The sequence below is a fragment of the Netta rufina genome (genome assembly GCF_964035555.1).
Source record: "Netta rufina genome assembly, chromosome: 4".
Lineage (NCBI taxonomy): Eukaryota > Metazoa > Chordata > Aves > Anseriformes > Anatidae > Netta > Netta rufina.
The window spans coordinates 36,368,056-36,387,912 of NC_140127.1; the positions used below are offsets into that span (position 1 = coordinate 36,368,056).

The following is a 19,857-nucleotide window of genomic DNA, read 5'->3' on the forward strand; positions in this document are numbered from 1 at the left end:
TTCATCCCTATCCATTTGGTAAATGTTGCGTTTTGCTCTGTGAATCATACTATGGAAGTTAAATTTATATGTTGCTATAGCTTTGCTTTTGACCTTGTTTATACAATAAGCAGACTTGTTTAAAATGAAGAGATTTTCATTTTGCTTCTATGTCCAGTGCAAGACAAAGATGGCCTCATGTGAAGGTGAGGAGGTTGATTCAAGTTCTAGATTGAGCTGTGCTTGGCATAAAAATCGTTCTACTCTTTATATGGACTGGATAAAGCTCAGGATTATGAAACTGTGTTGCTGTGGTTGTCACCATGTTGCACCTGGTTTATTGAGGAAGGAGTGCTGAGCAGGAAGTGCTGAATGGTGAAGGGACTGGTTTTTGGCAACTGTATAACCAGTGTTGGTGTTTCACTTTTGTAAGTAGGAGGTGAATAAATCTTTTGAGTCAGAATAATTAGAGTGAAATGTTTTATTTAAAGCTAGTTTTCTTGTATTCCGATGCTCTTTTTCCCCTTCAAATTATGAACTACTTATTTGAGGGAGGGCTCCCTCCTCCCCTTCTTTTCCCCCTTTCTTTTGTATGAATTATTAATTTTTGTGGAACACGCTGATGATATGGCACAGCTCCTACTACTCTCAGCTGCATTTTAAGCTTTGTCTCCACTGCTGAGTGTTGTCAGCAATAGTCTGTTCTTGACTTGGATAATGGTTATGAGTTACTGGAACATGCTGACACTCATGCTGACACTGTTTGTCCTTCATGAGGAGCTGCATTGATGTGTAAGCAGAGCACATCACAAGGAATTCCTCCCAAGCCTTGCAGCACTTTCCAGTATAGCATGCTCTGGAAGGTGAGAGAGAGACAGCCCTGTGCCCATCACCAGGGTCACACTTGTTTCCTTCTTTGCTGCCCTCACTCTTCTTGTTCTCTTCCATGCAAGAGGTGCTCAGCTGGTCTGGGTGTGTTTGGATCTCAAACAGTTGCTCTTCGTGCAGGGAAGGCCCCAGGCGGAATGAAAGCTGCCTTCTGGGCAAATCCCCTGGGGTAGCTGTAAACAGCACCGCTATTTTTAAGACAAAGTCAGCAAAAGCAGCAGGATTTAGTCTTGTATACGTTTTTCTATAGCTTTATGAGTTATCCGGAAACATACCTGAATGCCACTGTCCAGTTAACCTGATGAGTTTCGCTCTTATTTTAGTTCCAAACTGATGTTGCTTTAAGCAGTAGAACTATTGTCAGCACTGGAGGTCTAGTAGCCAAAGGTTATGCGTTATGGATAAAACTTACTGAAGACCTGAAAGAATGGGCTGTTTACGAATCTTGAGGCTCACATGAGGCTAATGAAATTATGTTGCTTCTCCTCAAGTGGGAATTGAAGAGCCACCAATTCATTAGAGTTCAAATCAATTTGAGCAAATATGCTTTGAGATTCAGCTCTGGAAGTAAAATGTGGTTCATTAGCTGTGAATCATTTGTACAGTGTTCTTGCTTCTAGGGATATTTATCATCAGAATGCAATAAAAGTTCTATTTTAGGAGAGGATGAGATTTTAATTTACATGGAAAGCTTCCTTGATGAATAAAACAACTCTCTCTCTCAATTAAAAAAATCCTGTTTCCTTTAGAAGAACGTCTTAAAAATGCCTCAGTCTGACCTGTAGTTTTATACTTCGAGTGAGTACAACATAGGTACTGCTTAATGCAGATGGAAATTCTGCACATGCTAACGTAAACTTTTGACAGAGCGATTGTGATTTTGGATGTAACTCTCTGTTTCTGTACTGACAATCAAAAGCACAAAATGAGAGGCTGTTTTTAAAAAGACGTTCAATCTCCAGTTCCATAAGCAGACATCCGTAGAAAATATCCATCATGCATGTCATTATGCACAGAGTAACAACAGTTTGTCATGTCAGCAAGAACTTCAATAGCATAGTTTATTTCCCATTTTGGTAACCTTTCAGCTGAAAATAACAGAATTGTTCTGTGTTTATAATCATATATACAAAGTAAATATATGTGATAGAAAAGGGCTCTTCAACTTAGCATTAAGGAGGTAGTCATACCTGAAAGCAGAAACTAAACAAATTCAATCTAAATATGAAGTGGAATTTTTTACTAGTCAGGAGCAACTTCTCTGGGAATGCAAAGAATTCATTGTCACCTAAAGTCTTTAAACCAACCTAAGAAAAAAAAAATGCCCTCACTCAACCAGAAGGCATTAGCTTGATGCAGTAATCATTAGCTGCAATTCTGTAACTTGTGTAATTCGGGTAGTCAGACTACTTCATCATGACGGTTTCTTAACTCCAAAATGCATGAATCTGTGCGTTTCAGTATGACTTCAAGTTAAATAATGAAAGAAGTAATAAAGTGAAATACACAAAGGACCAATTTACTTCACAGCTTTGTAAACCTCAGAGCTAGAGTATTTTTCTACATTGTGGCACATAATAGATGTAGTAATAAATCAGGTAAACTTTCTGAGGTGTGCAAGTGTAAAAATATTAACTAGCTCCTGGGCCTTCTTGAGACAGGTTCTCAATTATTGCTTGGAAATAATGCAGACTTGTTCTTCTAATGTCTTGTAGAGTAGCATTGCTATAGTATTGCTATGTTTTGGGCATACAAATCTCTGTGCTTGTCTCTTCCTGTTTCAGATGCTTTGTATGATGTAATCACCGTGGGAGCCCCAGCAGCACATTTCCAGGGATTTAAGAATGGTGGTCTCCGAAAACTGCTGAGTAAATTTGAGGCAGAAAGGCGAAAGTAAGTATTTCTGTAATAGCTAGGAAAAGATCATTAAAGCTGCATTGTAATAGTAGGACCTCATTGAGTTACAGAACAGTTTCCCCCTGCTGGATGCATGGAAGATGAAAATCTAGTATGACTGGACAGTGACTCATTCATAAAGTAACTTCTTTATTTTTCCTGTTTTGCTAGATGGCAGAATTGAAGCACAATTTACTTGGCATTACAAGATTTATTTTGGACGCAAACACACAATTGTGAAATTTTCTTCCCATATTTCAGGAAGCCTGAGGAGTACCTATACTTGAAAACATGCTCCTCAGAATGAGTAATCTCTTCTGTAATGATTGCGACCAAGTAGGAATCAGCTATAGACAACTTTTCAATAAAAAAACACAATGGTTTCCAGTAGCATTTTCATTTTTGACAGCCCTGGGCACGTCTGCAAAAAAATCTTTCCAGCCTGACAAGCTGTCAGCGTACCCGTAGTTGTGACTATGTTGTGACTGCTCTGCACTTGGACAACCTGTGCCACACTGTGCAATTAATGGTACAGCATTTGAGAGGAGGTACATGTGTATGCTAATCTAAATCATCACAGTTCTTCATAGAAAATTAATTTCATTCAATTCGTATTTGGCATTCCAAAATATTTAATGGATACCATATCATAAGGAATGAAAAGATGATACATTATAAAAATCTACCGTTAACTACTTCAAATTTGGCTAGAAGCAAATTTGACTACAAGTTGACGTTAGTGTTTAAAAAAAACAAAAACAACAGCAGATGCATTTGCTTTGAAAACTGTAATGAAAACTGTGTTTTTTAATTTCATTTTACTGTTTTGCACTGCATGGGCATAAAAACCTTATTCTGTGGCCACTTCTGGTGAAAAAACTTGCCAATGAAATATAAGTACTGTTTATCATTAGAGACCTGTGGATGGACTTCATGTTGACAGTAGGTACCTAATCTCCTGCCCGCAGACTGGTGCAGGCAGCCTTATTACCATGAACAGGAGGCCTATAAATTTCCTGCTTCCTTAAGAAGAAAATGTCTAAAGACATTTCATAAAGTATCTGTTGTCAGTGTTTCAAAATAATCTCCAAAGCTGTGTTCATCTGATGCGTTAAATACAAACATCGTATTTAAGTACTTTTTCAAGTATTTTAATAAGGTGGATAAGGACACACTCTTTATTATCTTTTATTAAAAGAAATTTAAGTTCTAAGTAACATGAAGAATTCTGCAGTTCTAGCCCTCAAAATATTCAGCTTTCAGAAAATGAGCTGTCTCTCACTTGCATTGTCTTGGAACTTATCCACACTGACAGAATATGATTTCCCAAACTGGAGGATAGCTACGAGGTAAACTTGAAATGATTATCTGTGATTTATGTTAATTGGAGGAAAAAAAGGGAAAATGCCCCGTAGCAAAGAGTCATAGTCTTTATTGAGGTCTTTCTTGAAAAGACCTGCAGCATCTCTTAGGAATGAATAGCCAATGCCCTTGTTTCATAGTCGCCTGTAACAGGGGAGAAGAACGTTGGCTAGACCTTTGGGTCCTGTGCAGTGTTAAGTGTCAAAAGGCTAGGATGGCAATGGATACTCATTGCAGCACAGCCTCTCCTTGTTTATATTCATTCATCTTGATTTCACTGACCTAAACTATACAGCCCTCTGAGTTCATAGAGGATTGTGATCAGGAGCAGGTTTTATTAAAGTATTTCATACCTATTTCAGAGTGCCTACACATCCTCGTATATTTGCCCTGCTTCTGAGATATTTCTGCATCTCTCAGAAGCACCTCTAGATTGGTGACTTTCGAGGACATCGAACTGGACCATATTCTGGCAGTCCAGTTTTCTTTGTTTCTCTCTTCACCTGGAAGAGTGGAAGTCTGTCTCTAGGACTAGCAAGAGTCACTATGTTGCTATCCTTTCAGACTATTACTAGGAAAAACAAAAAAACTGGAGTCAGGATAATAAACTTAAATTTGAGCGCTGACAATAGGGGACTGCAGTTTTTAGTGAATCACTTGCCACTCCTTCAAGATTGCTCAGTGTATGAATTCCACGAAGCAGAAAGAAGGGAACCTCCAGAAGTCATCTTCCCTTCTGTTGCTGAGAAGAGCTCCAAGGAAACTCCACACTTTTTTTTTTTTTTTTTTTTTTTTGTCTTGAGTTGGAAGAACTTGGGTGGGTCAAAAGGTAGGAGAAAGCATGCTCTGAATATGATCTCAGTTACTTGAAAATTCAGGAGTGGAAGTGCTTTAAATAGATACTTGAAAAGGCTGTTCTCATTCTTACAATGGAGAAATTTCTTTCACTATGGCAATGATAACTTTATTTTGTATGCACCTGTTTATTTAACTGCATGAGGATGCTTTGAGGACACTTGGCATTTCTGAGGGCAGCTTTTACAATTTAAATTTTCTGTTTTACAACTGCAGCAGTTTTTCTGAAGCTTTGGTTGAAGGAAGAAATGACACCTTGAGATATCAGTCAGAATATGAAATGAGCAGGAAAAAAAAAATGCAGATTTAGCTGCCGTTTCCTCTGGGCTAACTGAGCTAAAGACCTGGAGAAAGATGTGGGAAGAGATTATTTCTCAATCCAGTCCCGGTAGCTTTCAAGACATCATTGTTGATGCATATGACAGAATGTCTTGCATGCATTTGACCTTCAGGCTGATTAGTAGAACAGTTTGCTGAAATATTCGACAGTGTCAGCATATCACAAAATATTCCTTGCTCAAACCTGTGCTTGTGGAATTAACAGACAAGAGGAAGTGTTAACTGTTAGCAAGGTTATATCTCACTTTGCAAGATGTAATTGCATTTGCAGTTGCCAAACCAAAACCACAATGAAACATATGTTTCATTGGAGTTTATCAGAGGAATGTGTAATAAGTGTATCTGTTTGGAGATGTGTGGCATGTTTTCCATTACATGGAATGTAGATGTTTGTGCAGACCAAAGAGGGGAAGTTTTAAAAAATATTTATTAAAAACACAGTATTTTTATATAACTTTCTTTTGCTTATTCCCAAGCAAGTAATACTAAAAAATAAAAATAAATTGAAAAACATGGTCTTGAGTAAGAGATGGAAAAAGTTAGCCATATATGGTTAACTTAGCCATACATGTATATGATCTGAAGTGAGGCACACTGCTTTACAACCCATTTATAATCTTTACAGTTCTTTATCTGCAGAAAAGTGGCAAATAAACTGCCTCAGCACTACAAACATCAAGCATGTCTGTAAGGTATGACTGTGTTGTGCTTGTCCCTGTAGTAGCTAGCAGTGAACTTCGCAAGAACTTCATAAGTAAGAGAAAAGATGCTTTTCTTAATTGTTTAGGCATGGCACCATTTAAATAACTGAAATGTGCTGACTGAAGTATGTCAAACCATTGCAGTGTAATGCAATTAATTATCTGTGTATGAAATACATTTATTCTGTTTTTTTCTTTTTTTTTTTTTTCTCATGATACGATATTGGTTCTTATTACTTATGTTCTTCCTTATTTGTATCTAAAAGAGAAAGTTGTTCAGATTTAGTCTTCTCTTGGCCTGCCAGTATAGATTACTTCTCCATCCAGGAAACGAAAGGGCTCATCTTCTCATCAATCTAGATGGCACAGCAAATCTTTATTTGTAGAGTTTAGTTGTGCAGGCAGGCATTCTGTGAGTTATACCCATATTATGCCTCACTGTTTTAAGTGTTCATAAGTCACTTTCAAGTTACTCTAATAGTTTTATTTTCTTAAACTTTGTAATTATAAACATTTTAACACTCAAGTACTAGTCATCAGGAAAAACAGAGGTGTCCCAGAAGCTGCACTAGCTTTTGTGATTCACTATTTTTTTTTTAAACAATTTCTAGCAGGTTCTTTAAAAAGCAGGTTCTTGAAAAGGAATCCCGCTTTAAATTAGAGCAAACTTAAAGCTAAGAGTAGTGGAAGGTTGATTTTTTTGTTTGTTTGTTTGTTGGGGGTACCATCATTATTTGATTTGAGTATGAATTCTCTGAAAGGCCCCGTTTTTGTTTAATAAGGCCTAGATCTTTGGTCAAGGTGTGAGGTATGCTTCTTCATTAGCATAGTTATTAACAGAGGTTTTATTAAAAGTGAGATCTTCAGGGTTCCTACACCTGATTTTCACAACCTTCACCCATTCCTATTGTGTGAGAAATCTGAAATGGTACTGTTTCACAGGAAAGCATAGACATGTTGAAACAATAATGATTTGTGTTTGATCTAATTGGAACCTTAGTTCTGCAGGGAGATCACAGACTGTTAGGCACAGTACTTTTCACAGAGACGTCCTTTGCTCACTTTCTCTCTTTTCATGTGTGCATGCATGTCCATAATTATATATAAATATATGAGAAAGAGACAGACTTTATGGAAATGAATGTTTTTTGACACACCATAAAATCAATGTTTATGGTTGTTGGAAGTTTTACTGAGAAACTGCCACAGTTTGTGTGCTATTCATTGATATAAAAATCTCATCACAGTATTTTTCAGCCACTAGGCTCTCTAGACAAAATTGCCTGAAGCTTTTCCTTAAACAAGCCTGAAAGAAAGGTTACCAGGACTGGCAAAGAAAAGGAAGAAGGGGTTTAGAGGTGCTTCACATACAAAGATTAGAAAGGATTGTCCTTTGGAGGGCAAGACACTATTTATTTCTTCTATGTGGGCTGCAGGAGTGATGAGAAGTCGTTCCATGACTTTGCCAGTCTTTCTCTGTGTAATGAAAGAGGAGGGCAGCACTTCTACTTTTTAAACAATGTGGGGGTATACGCTGTTTTCCTGGTGTAATGTACATCAGGCTGCCAGGAAATGGTTAAACTGAAAGGTGTCATTTACCCTCAGTTTTGTGGTAAGGCATGAAAGTTTTTGTCTTCTGCTAAGAACCTTGCTCAGTTACCCTGGATGAGCTTCTCCTCTATGTTAAAGGTTACTTGCATCTTTCTACCAATGTGAAGATACCCAAATATTAGTTTGAACAACTACAGAAGGCTTTCCATAGGCATTCAAACTTCCTGGACTGAGTCTTCCTAGGAAGACTCTTTGCCACTATGGTATCCGTTCTAACTGGGTCAATGTAGTGCATCTTGACTTTTGTTTTCAATACAACTCATGTCCCATTGCCAGTTGAAGATATTGGTGTAGTGTTTCTCCAAGAGTCAGATAGAATTTGAATTGGGAGGCAACAGAAGAACATCAACAGAAGCTCTATGCATACAACCTTGATCATCACTTCAAGATGAGGATTCAGACTTTATAAGTAAAGACAAATTAGATAGAACCAGTAAAATATCATAATTTTCCTTAGTATTCAAAACAAATTTCAAGGGAATCTTAGAGAAATTACAAAAATCCATTGAAAAATCTGATCTCTCCTATTTTCCAAATCTTAGCCCTGATCACATAGCTTGCTTTTATTTCCTGGTACAGTGAATTGTCCTGTTTTTTATGTGATCAATTGAGTTTTGATCAAAACTTTCCACTTCATGCAGGTTACATGAGATCCTTTAAAAACAAGCCACCATGCTGGTAGTTTCACTAGCATACATAAGCTCAAGATTACCTGGGAGGGGGGTTTTGTTTTATGTTCCTTAACTGTATTCTGGATATTGATGTCTGCAGTTTTTACTGTGAAAAATCTAAGGTCAAATGTTCATTGTTAAAAAGATTTTAACCCAGTCCCAGATGGTGACAATTTAACTCAGCCACACAAATGACTTAGTTAACAGCAGGAGTAGAGTTACTCTGAGTGTCATTAAAAAATTAGATGTTTAGCATATTGCAGTATTTATTCTCAGGCAAAAACTTTGTTAACTTAAAGTTAAAATTGCAGATTTAGTCAATATAGTCTTTATCCGATTACATAATATTGTTATTAAAGCAGTTCTAAAGCCTAAATGACTACTGACACTCACGTGGATGTTGGTAATGATGGTGCCAAGATGCAAAAGTCATTTTCTATGCGAAGTGAAACTTCTGAAACTTAACCCAGAAGACATTCAAGAGATACATAATCAAAAATATATTCTATTTATCAAGGGTAGTTTTTCATAGTGTTGCTGATTTCCTGCACTGGGCCTACCCATGTGGTCTTTTACCGAATGCAGAAGTTTTCTTCTTACCTGTTATTCCTTTCATCTAGTTTCTACATCAGAACACCTGTAGAAAGTTTCTCTGTATTCTGTGCATCTTCTATGAGCAGCAGCTTCTTTAAAGCGGTATCACTGATGAGTATTACTGATGTGCATTAACTATATTTAGCAGCAAGTTCTAATAGTACTTATTTATAAGGAGGCTCATTTCAGTGAATTGGAAGCATAAATGCCTTTTCATGAATGGTAAGCCACAGAAAATTTCAGACTAATCTTAGATGCAACAGTGTTGGGACACATCAATTATGAAACGCCAGATATCCCCCCAGGCATGTTGTATCTGAAAAACAATAGCTCACTTCCTTTGGACTTGTACTGAAGAAACTGAATTTTGGGCTTGTTTTTGTGTTTTCTGGGGTTTGAGGGAAAGGTTAAAATTAGCTAAATCATGAGGCTTGATAGGAAATCTCCTTCTAAAGAAAGAGTAATTCTCTCTTCACAATGTCTTTTATTTAAAAGCTATGACTGACTTTTATAGAATGAGAACTACCCACAGGGTTAGCATCTCTGTCTGTCTTATAGCATTGTCTGTAGCTTTTCTGCTGCAATATTCACTGAAGCTTAGAGTTGGGAGATAGTGAAAAAGATCTGGGAATTAAGGGCTGAGGGGAATCCCAGAATGGAGTATGTGCATGGTGAGCTTGATAACAGTGTTAGCCAAATTCAGCCTGCAAAAAGGCTGTTTGATAAAGGAAGGAAGAAGACTGAAGGGGAATTAGAGATTATTCAGTGTTAAGACTGTCTTTGCTACAATTAACATAGACTGTTAATCTTTGTCTGTGCCCTCTACTGAATCTGTCAGCTTGAGAGTTGCAGTAGATGAAGCAATGGATCTAATTTGACTGACAGTGTTGCCACCTCAAAGGCAGAGCTGTGACCATTTCCTCATTTCTTAGAGGGGCAAGATTTTATTTTTTTATTTTTTTTTCACAATTCATTAGGAGAGATGGTTTCAACAATTCGTTCTGTTGAAATATTCAGAATTCTGCCCTCTGCACTTAGTAGCCAGTACCTCATTTAGTGGGCTGTGAATTGGAGACGTCGTAATTTTGGTGTGGTTGACAGCATGGCAATGCCTCACTGACTCAGATGTCATTCATCCTGACCACTTCTACAAAGAATTATATCTAAAATGGAGGCATTAGTGAAGGAAAATTAGGATGGGATATCGTGTGATTTGGGACAGTAACTCTGCCAAGTACCTAAGCAAGATGCTTAACTTTAAGACTGCTTCAACTTATTCTTATTTGCAAAAAGATTTAAGCCTTTTAGATTTTGTGAGAGTGACTTCATTTGGACTTCTGAATGTGTGTATGTCTTACATCCAATTAAATTTAATTTCTTATTTGTAGAAAGCTAATGAGTGGGAACTGGAAGAGATAATAAAGAGGAAATGGGAGTGAAAAGATCTGAAAAAAAAAAAAGACTAAAATGAAAAGCAACTATCATTGAAGTTCAAAGAACTGCCTGAGTGTCAAAATTCAGGTCTTGATCTTCAAGTTAAGATATAAAGCTGGGAGGGAGAAGGGCAGAAGAGAGGCAAGGATGAATGAAGGAAAGACACAAGGGGAAAGAGGAGATGCATACAGGGGCAGCTGGGGAGTGTGTGCAATGCTCTGTCGTTGTTGATGTTCTAGGAGCTGCTTGGTGACAACTAAATACGTATTAATAATTACATGAGGTAGCCAACTGGGCATTTCATGTACAGGCTTTTGGAACTGCCTGGTAACCGTTTTTTATTCCAGAAGACATTAGGCGATGTCATACCTGTTCCTTGAGCTCTCCATTGAGTGGTTAATCAAGTGAAAGCTGTTGAAAACATGCATAAACTTCATGCTGTGCACAGGGTACAGAGGAGTAAAATGGACTGGGCACCCACGTTTTGTATGCTGCCCTCTTTTTTTTCCTTCCTGTGTTAATGTTACAAATTAGTCTGAATCTGCAAAACACTTTGGTTTCTCTGAAGGACTGCAGCAGGGCTTTATAAAAGGAAGAATTGTGTGCAGGAGTTCTAAGTGGGAACTTTTTGGTACAGCAAAATACTGGAAAGACTGCACAGTGCTTAAAAATCATATTTTGGAATAATGGTATAAAAGGATATTGTATAATTAGTAAGTGTTGGGGAAGAGGGGTAGGTTTTCAGAAGGAAAACAAATCATGCAAATAAAGTGCAGTAGTTTGTAAACAGTTAAAATTAGCAGTATGTGCTTGTGTATTTTTGTAGTAATTAACTTCATATTTCCCTTTGATACCACATTTCTGTGTCTCTTCTTGCAAACTGGATGCATTGCTAAACTAGACACATGGCTTTTCTTAGAAATAACTTTATTGGAAATAACGTAGTTATTAATATGAAAGGGGAATTGAGATGGAAAAGTAAAGGAGCCTTTTGTTCTTTGTGATTATTATCTGACCTGGTCAAACCTTTCTTTTCTCCAGAATCACATTCAAAAAAAAAAAAAATAAGGAAAATAGATTTTTGTTTATTTTAGTCAAAATTAGGTTGAACAGTATTATCTGGATGTTTGGTGGTGGGCAGTCCATTATTCTCTAATGTTCGGATAAGGACTTGTTTTTACCCTTAAAGGAAGGAGCATTTCTATCCGTATCAGTCAAGTTTGGGTATCTGTCATTCTTACAACATTAACGTTAATATTTTTAGCACATTAAGCATGGTTAGTAATAGCAGAAATCATTTTGACATTGTCTCTTCCTGTGTTGTTACAGTACTGGATACCAGTGTATTTACTATTCACCTGAAAACACAGCCAAGGCAAAAGAAGTTCTCAGCAACATCAATCATCTACAACCTCTCATATCAAGCCATGCAGACCTGCTGCTTAATTCTGCAAGCCAGCATTCTCCAGACAGCTTGAAGAACTCTTTAAAGATGCTTTCAGAAAAAGTAAGATTCAAATCTTCACTGCAATGGGAAATGGAATAACCAAGTCTCTAGCTGCTGTGGTTTTTTTTTTCCTGCATAAGTTGCTTTTCATAGCATTAAGAAATGTTATATAAGCTCTGTTAAAATAAGCTTCAAAATGTTGCCATCAGAAAAATAATATATTTTTTTTTGCATTTCTGTAGGCTTTCCATGTAGAAAATTAATGAAATTTATAAGGGTTGTCTTTATTTGAAAGTATAATTAACTTAATTTCATATGTCTTTGTTATCCTCTAGTGGCCACATACTGAGGTTTTTCAAAAATAGGTTATTGTAAGTAAATTGGAGGATATGTGGTGGGATAAACTATTATTTCTCTTTCTGTGATACTTCAAACTACTGCCTATGGGAGGTAGCTCAAGCCAGTGCTTAAGGTTTAGAATAATAGCATGACCAGAAATGGTGATGCAGTTTGGAAGGATAAGTTGGAACCAGGAGGTCTCAAATTTTAATCCTCTTTCTTCTATTATTTCCTTTTGTAGCTGTAGGCACCTCCTCATCTTAGTTTCTTTAGCTCTAAATTAAGGAAGATAATATTTTTCCACCTGTCTCTCAGAGTGATTTTGGAGATTAGCTGAAGTCTGTGAAGTACTTTTAAGCATATGTTATCCTGTGAAAATATTAAGCACTATAGCTATAGCCAGAGGGGTTTAAAAAGTTTCCCATCGCTTCATGGGCCATACCTTCTGTAACGTGATCTCAATATGACTTAATACACTATCAGTAATCATTTCAATATATCTTCAGCTATTGGAAGTTGCAACCCCTATGGTCTGTTGAGCACTATTATCCCAGCAGTACATCATTCAATGTGAGAGTTTCAAATCTCAATACTGAGCTCAGTCACATACTGTGAAGGCATTACGCTGGAGCCACAGGGGGAGACAAATGTTGCTTTCGGTTAAAGATGTGTAAATCCACAGTAACTTTAGAAACAGTCGAGTAGCTGCAAATGTAAGGGATACATAGGAAAGTAGAATTCAGCCTGGAAACAAAAGAGAGGAATATAGTTTCATTTTGTGGCAATTGTAGCCGACCTCTCCATGTAGTACTGAAGGAGAACTTTTTTAGCTGGTCATAGAAAAAATACAGCTGCTCTATTAGGAGTTAGTTCAAAGAAAAATGTATGTGCAGGTATATTCCCATGTTTAGTCTGAGAAGAGGACAAGTGAAAAAGGGGTTGGGATTATTCCTGAGGAAGCTGGTATAGAAGGACAGCTGCTTATAAAGAAGGAATGAGAGCTGGGGAGGAAAGGAAAGACCAAGGAACGACTTCAGGGAAGCACAAGGCTAAGCTTCAAAAACTCCCATTGACCAAACCCACTTGGTGCTACAACTAGATCCCATATGGTTAACACAAAGCAATATCTCAATATTGGAAGATAACTTATCCATCTATATCACCTGGTAGAGTATGAGAGGCCGGGGCTTAGAAGAGTGTCCCTGATAATTAAGATAGCTTGGCATACTTTTCCGGTTAGAATTACGTGATGTCTACCTGTGTTTTTGAGGCACATCAGATGCTGTCGCACTTGACCTTTTGTGTACCTTTTACCTGTAAGAAAGAAATGTTCTGTGACTTAACTTGATACACATTGAGAAATTAAACAGATGTTTGAAGAAATTGGGAAAAACAGTTTGGCTGGTGATTAAATTTCTTGAGTTCATTTAAAGGCATATTTTTTTTTAACCTTAAGATGATATTAAAATTCATATGGAGAATGATTCTTTCTAAAATAGTAGGTAGTAGTAAATAAAACTGAGCTATGAAAAATGTGAATTACAGTTAGGGATTTTTGTTGCAAATGGAGGGACTGGTGGCCGCACATGTTGGAAGTGAAAATTAAATAATTCCACTGCTGCTTATTTTCTTATATTGAGCTTATTTTCTCATATTAAGCATGGTTTTACTTCTCTGTATATGATTTGCAATTTACTGTACAGTTTTCCTGAGACTAATCTTTTATCAACATTTTCTGCTAATTGATTAAAGAAGCCTTTAGCTGTCGACAAGTATATCAGCGTTTGCAGCTTGCAGAAGGCTTGATAAATTCATTTTCCAGTTATGCCTATCTTTATTTGCAGAAATACTCTTTAGTCAAGTATCCAAAAGAACTTGCAAAGTTTGCATTTCTTTGTATATATTTGTTTTGTGCCTTCTATAAGATTTTATAAATAGTGATGTTCTGCAAATTTAGCTGTAAGAAACTGTAGTTAAATGTAGATTGCTGTTAAACCAATGGAATCCTTGAATGGAATTTAATTACAGAAGAATTTTAGTCTCTCTGTGAAAAAACGGTGATTCACTTCCATGCCAACTTGCTTTTTTTAAAAATACATTTTCCCTATAACATATTTACATTGAAATTAAATTCAATAAACTTTTCAGATAGTTACTTAATATACATCTCAGTCATAGTGGACTTTTCTGACTTTAAGTTGTCCAATACTTTTAAAACTCAAAGCTTTTTTTTTTGGATTTACCATTCCTCATGTGGAGACCAGATATGATCTCAAGCAAATCTTGAGGGGGAAGAGAGGTACCTCAAACCTCAGCAAAACCATGGTATTGCCATTTGTAAGGACAGATAAATAGTTTGTGCTGTTTTAATAGGAATTGCAGAGCAGCTTTGAAGAGAAGCTCTACTATTACCACAAGAGACAAGACAGCTGTGCAAGTCAAAATTTGTCTCGTCTTTATAGGAAATTTTGATAGGGTTTGGTGGCAATATTACCCAAAGACTGTTTTCTGAGCATGTATCATGTAGAACCTGGAAATGTAGAAAACTGAAATAGTCTTGCAGTGCAGCTCAGGACTGCAGTGAGGCAGTTCTGAAGGGCTACAAATAAGAAAATTGTCTCTAAGTACCCTTTCTCTTGGGCACTAAGTTAGTAAGAAGGTGGCAGAATGGGTCTGATAAAATTGCCAGAGCTAAGCAGCGTTTCTCAAGCCCAATCACTAAAGAATCTCAAATCAGGTCCAAAAGAAGTCTTAATTAAAATAATAATAATGATGATGACTTAGCTTAGATATTCGTACGTTGTTTTATTGAGCCTTGTGAGTTTTATATGTAGGAAATTCTCAGGCTTTCTCTTTGCAGCCATTAAGGATCAAAATAGTTTTGTTTCTTTTTTTTTCCCCAAAACATTATTAAACCTGTAAAGAGCAGACACTTCTCATGCAGGTTCCCAACCTCAGCAGCTGGGTCTTAAAGGAAAACCACGATTCTTTGGAGCATTGTGGTCTAAATGTCAGCTTTTGAGGTGGGTGGTATGGAGGGAAGAAACCATGGAAAGAAATAAGTTGAGCATGAGTGGAGGCTTATAAAAGTGAAGCAAGTGCTAGCAAAAAGCTAAGAACAGAAGGAAGGAGTGCAGAAACTGGGAGAAAGATTTCCAGGAAGCTAGAGGCTGATACTTAGAACTTGGTGGGTGTTATTATGGTATGAAAGGAATGAGAAAGTGTTTCATCAACCTGTGAGCCAAGGCGTCTGACCAGGGAGAGGAGCTAGAGCAGTGTGGGTGGGCTGTGGTGTATTGATGGGGTGTATGCTCACCCATCTCTGACAGATGAACCCTGATGAGCATTTCTGTGAAATAACCAAAACTGTGATTCTCCCTGGCTATCTGTCTCTGCTGCTTTGCTAGTGGTTGCTGCCATGTGGTGAAAATGGACATGTGCTTGTGCCTCGTCCTCTGCAGCTCAGCTGTTCTTGTCAGCTGATGAAGTGAACCGGCCAGCAGAGATAGGGCCCCATGTTGTGTGTGACGGGTGTGCATGGCACACGGGTGACAAGAGCAAGTATGGAGAACCAGAGCTTTTCGAAAGGTATATCCTTGAAGGATATAATAGCCCCAAATAAAATAAAGAGTCAGGAAGAACAATCTTCTACCAGGTTAGAAAAAGTTGACACAGCACATCTAGTGGCTTGTAAGGATAAGGTCTGTTTCATGCTTTCCTGCATGCCTTCCTTATACTGAGGATAGGGATGTATACCTTGGGAAGTCAGGATTTCCTATGCTCATTGAAGCAAGTCTAATTATGGAGCACTGGCATACTGTTACAAACATGATCTACAGCCCTCAGTTAATTTTTAATCTTTTTTTCTAATCTTTTTCTTATGGGGGCTCCAAAAGCCTTTTGCACTGAGATACAGTGGAACTAATAAAATGCTAATTTATATTCTCATCCCTGAATTCATTTGTTTGCAGTATCACGCTTCATATTGTGACTTGACTGTAACTTGAGAATGACTGAAAATATCAGTGGAGAAGTTCATGCAGTTATTTAGAGACAGAGGCTGGAGGTGCTAAAGACCATATGCAGAAAGCAGGGACATAAACATTTTTGCTTTTCTTCTTATGGTAGAAGTAAATAATGCAGGGAGATGGGAGGTTTTTAGAAATAAGGTGATCTTCCATCTGTCACAGTCAACAAGAACTTAAAAATGATAGTGATGGTCAGTTGAGTAACATCCTCAGAGAGCCTGGAAAAATTATTTCAAGGGTTTCATTCTTAAAAAATAAATGAATTAAAGGTGGAAATTGTAGGTACAGGTTGGTACCTACAAGTACCAGAGCTTACACATGGAACACTGCTTTTGCAGATACTTCAGTTTTGTCAGTGTAGTGTGGAGTGTTTTTGTTCAAGGAGATTCTTCTATTTGTTAATGATGTTTTTTTTCTAACACTTGGATATGATTAAGCAGTGGTCGGGTGCTCTTGGAACTGGTCCTTATAGAGGCTTGTCTCTGCAGGCACAATTTAGAGCTCAAATAAAAGAGGATTGTGTGAAAAGGTGATGATCTCTGACAGGTACAGTTCTTTTGTGTTAATCTGTACAACAATGGGATTGTAGAATGCAGTGATGTCCCAAAAACTCTTGAATTGTTCCTTACTGTTTGCTGGTTTACTTCTTTTTCTGCCCCTTAGGCTGACCTGAAACACAAACATCCCTGCCTCTAAGGGTAATTCAGTGTTGTAATAGCTTTGCTGTTCTATTACATTCTTTGACCTAACCTTGCATTCAGTGTATGTGTGTGTTTTTTCTCTAGACAGAGTTATTTGTGCACGCGTTTAAGGATCAGCTGGTCAGAAGTGCCCTTTTAGCACTATACACAGCCCGACCCGGCTGTGTCCTCAAGAAACCAGCTGTGCCTAGAAGCAGTGCAGAAGAGAGTGATGACCTAAAGCATCAGGATCATCCTTCTCAGATTAGAAGACAGGACTCTATACCCCATCATTCTGAGTATGATGAAGAAGAGTGGGTAAGTAGTCAGAAAACTCTTGGTTGGCATTGAATCCTGAAACCTAAAAACCAACATAAACAAATGCAAGCTCTACCATCCTTGTCACATTTTGTTGGGGAAAAAATGAGTTCAAAACCTTTAAATAGCAATTTTCAGATATATCTTGAGTTACTGGAACTTCAAATATATACATCTTCCTGAAACTAACTTGAAAAGCTTTCCTTAGTACTGCGTGCTTCTGCGCAGTGTATAATGGCGAGGATGATGAGAATCTTCTTGCCCAGGCAGGAAAGTAGTTGTACTTTACTATTATTTGAGTTGGTTTTGCTAGCTAGGCAGACTGAAGGAGACTGAAAAGGCATATACTGATTTGTTGTTCTTCTTCTTTTCCCCCCCCAAAAAAAACCAGTAGTTTAAACATGCATGAGTTAACTCACATAGAAACAACTGTTTTCCCTTAGACCGTTTTCTTAGAGGATATCTGAGATTACATAACAGAATGAAATATGGCTTTTAGATTTGAACATTCTTAGCATATTTTACAAAGATCTGTATTACTTGTGGCTGAGCTTTTTGTAAATTAATTGTTTTGGTGGATGTGTTGATTATATGTCTGCTTCTGTTATATATACACCCTGTTTTTATTCAAGCTATTTTTATTCAGTTCAGGTTCATATGCTTCACTGTATGCTCATAAAAGTAAAGGATTCTAGCATATTAATCCATATTGTAAATAATTAATATCTTTGAGCTGCAGTACCTACACCTGAACTGTAATTTTTATCCATACCATAAAATAAGGGAGGAAGAATATATTTCTTCTAGAGAAAAGAATTATCTTTAAGCCCATGCATTAAGAAGTCATGAAATTTAAACAATAAATAATTAACTCTTTCTTTTATTTGTCTTCCGACTTCAGAGCCTTGAATCACTTGTTTGTGTTTTCTCTTGAACCTGAGGGTCTAGAGCATTCCTTCTTTCCTTAAAATGATAGCCAAATTGTTTCATTCTAGCTACTGAGACACTCAGAAAAATAAATATCCCAATAGATTTGACAGACGGGAGAATTAGCATTTTTGTGCAAGTTGTATTTTCATTTAGTACTTCTGTCATTGCAGAACAGCTAGCTTTACTCTATTTCATTGGTTTCTTATTGATTTTTTTTTGCCAGATGTTTGCCACTAATACTACAATACAGAAATGCATCAGTCTGTAGTGATGAATTGATGAATTAGTAAGATTACCTGCTTGGTTAAAATTAAGTGTATCTTTTCTCTATTTTTTTCTGAGTTAAACTGAGTCTGAGTCAGTGTCAAACTTGAGACAGTATAAATCTTGGAGAAATTTTTTTTATTCTAAATTTGAATCATTAGGCTTCCACTGATTTTCAGTTCTTTCTGACAATGGACGTAATGGATAATGTGAGTTTTAATGATCAAGCAGTCATTACTGTGATGGAAATAGTAAGAATGAGTACACGTAACATTAAAAAAAAAAACTTTATGTATGCTGAGAGACAACTAATTAAAGAAGCAAATTTTGCTTTCTATGCAGGTTACTATGTTCTCCTTTGTTGATTTTTTTCCCACTGTTATCAAGCACTGAAGTTGCTTTTGGTGATTGAAATTTCAATTTTAGTTTTACCCAGTCTAAATCAATCACGTCCAACAACTATTTAGACTGACCCTGTTCCACTCACTTCCGAAGACTGTATCACAAAAGTGAATTCAAGGCAGAGTGTTAAAACAACTTGACAAGATTCCCCCATCCCTGGCATCCAAATTTATCAGTAAGGAATAGCTCCCAGCTTCTTGATTGTGCAGGGGGTGCCCTTTCATTGACTGAGCAGTTTCCCTAAAAGCCTTCCTCTTCTCCATAGCAATACTGTGTTGCGCCTTTTGCTTTGATATCAAGTACAAATATTGATCCCACTTTAGCTGACAGCAGTATGGATTGAGCTGTTTATATCTGCACAGTATATGTAGGCAGTAGTAAAGCATTGCTGTTGATGGAAATATTTAACTTGGGTATTAGATTGCCTCTGGATAGATACTCTCGTCTTCTCTTGCCAGCTGCTTCTGCTATCCTAGAACCTCCTTGCAGGAGGGAACAAAGCATTTTGTCATGCATAATACAAGAAAAGGTAGGCACATGGACACTTGGAGGTGTTTCTGCTCTATGTTTCTGACTACTTAACTGCTAAGTTACAGAGAACATCAGATGGTGTTTCCAGTAAGTCACGTACAAAATACTGACATGGTTCTGAAATACTGACCCATGTGATATATTCCAAAACACTGTCATATCACAGGAGGGTGTTAATCATGCACATTAGTTAAAATATTTGCTTTACCTATGAGCATACCTCAAAAGGGCCTGAAGGGTTGTATGTGGCTATGAACCTATATTGCATCTTGAAAGAAGCACAGAATCTCTGTAACAATGGGGGTTGTAGTTGCTCTGTCAGACTTGCCCAAGTAAAGCATGCAGCTGTATTGGTGTATGTGAAAGGGCCGGTTTGGAAGTAGGAGAGGTCAAGGTGCCATTGACTTGTCTCAGTCTGCTTTACCCCAACAAGGGCAAGCCCTGTTGCAGATTTCCATTTTTTCTGTCATTAGTTTGACTTTAGAGCTTAAAGAAGTGATGAGAGTGAGCCAGAAACCTTTTTTCTCTTGATCCTTCACACCACAGTAGTACCACCCAATTAGCCCTATCACAACTGCTGGGAGAACT

The 19,857-nt window shown here is 37.3% G+C and overlaps 1 protein-coding gene across 4 annotated transcripts in view; it reads left to right on the forward strand.

The window, feature by feature from the left end:
* Positions 1-19,857, forward strand: part of INPP4B (inositol polyphosphate-4-phosphatase type II B) — a 296,612-nt gene that overhangs the window by 212,100 nt on the left and 64,655 nt on the right. For all 4 annotated transcript variants that reach the window (XM_084285787.1, XM_084285788.1, XM_084285790.1 and 1 more), the window contains 3 exons: positions 2,652-2,760; positions 11,660-11,837; positions 16,930-17,142. In XM_084285787.1, the coding sequence (XP_084141913.1) occupies positions 2,652-2,760; positions 11,660-11,837; positions 16,930-17,142 (500 nt within the window). The remainder of the gene's footprint in view (positions 1-2,651; positions 2,761-11,659; positions 11,838-16,929; positions 17,143-19,857) is intronic.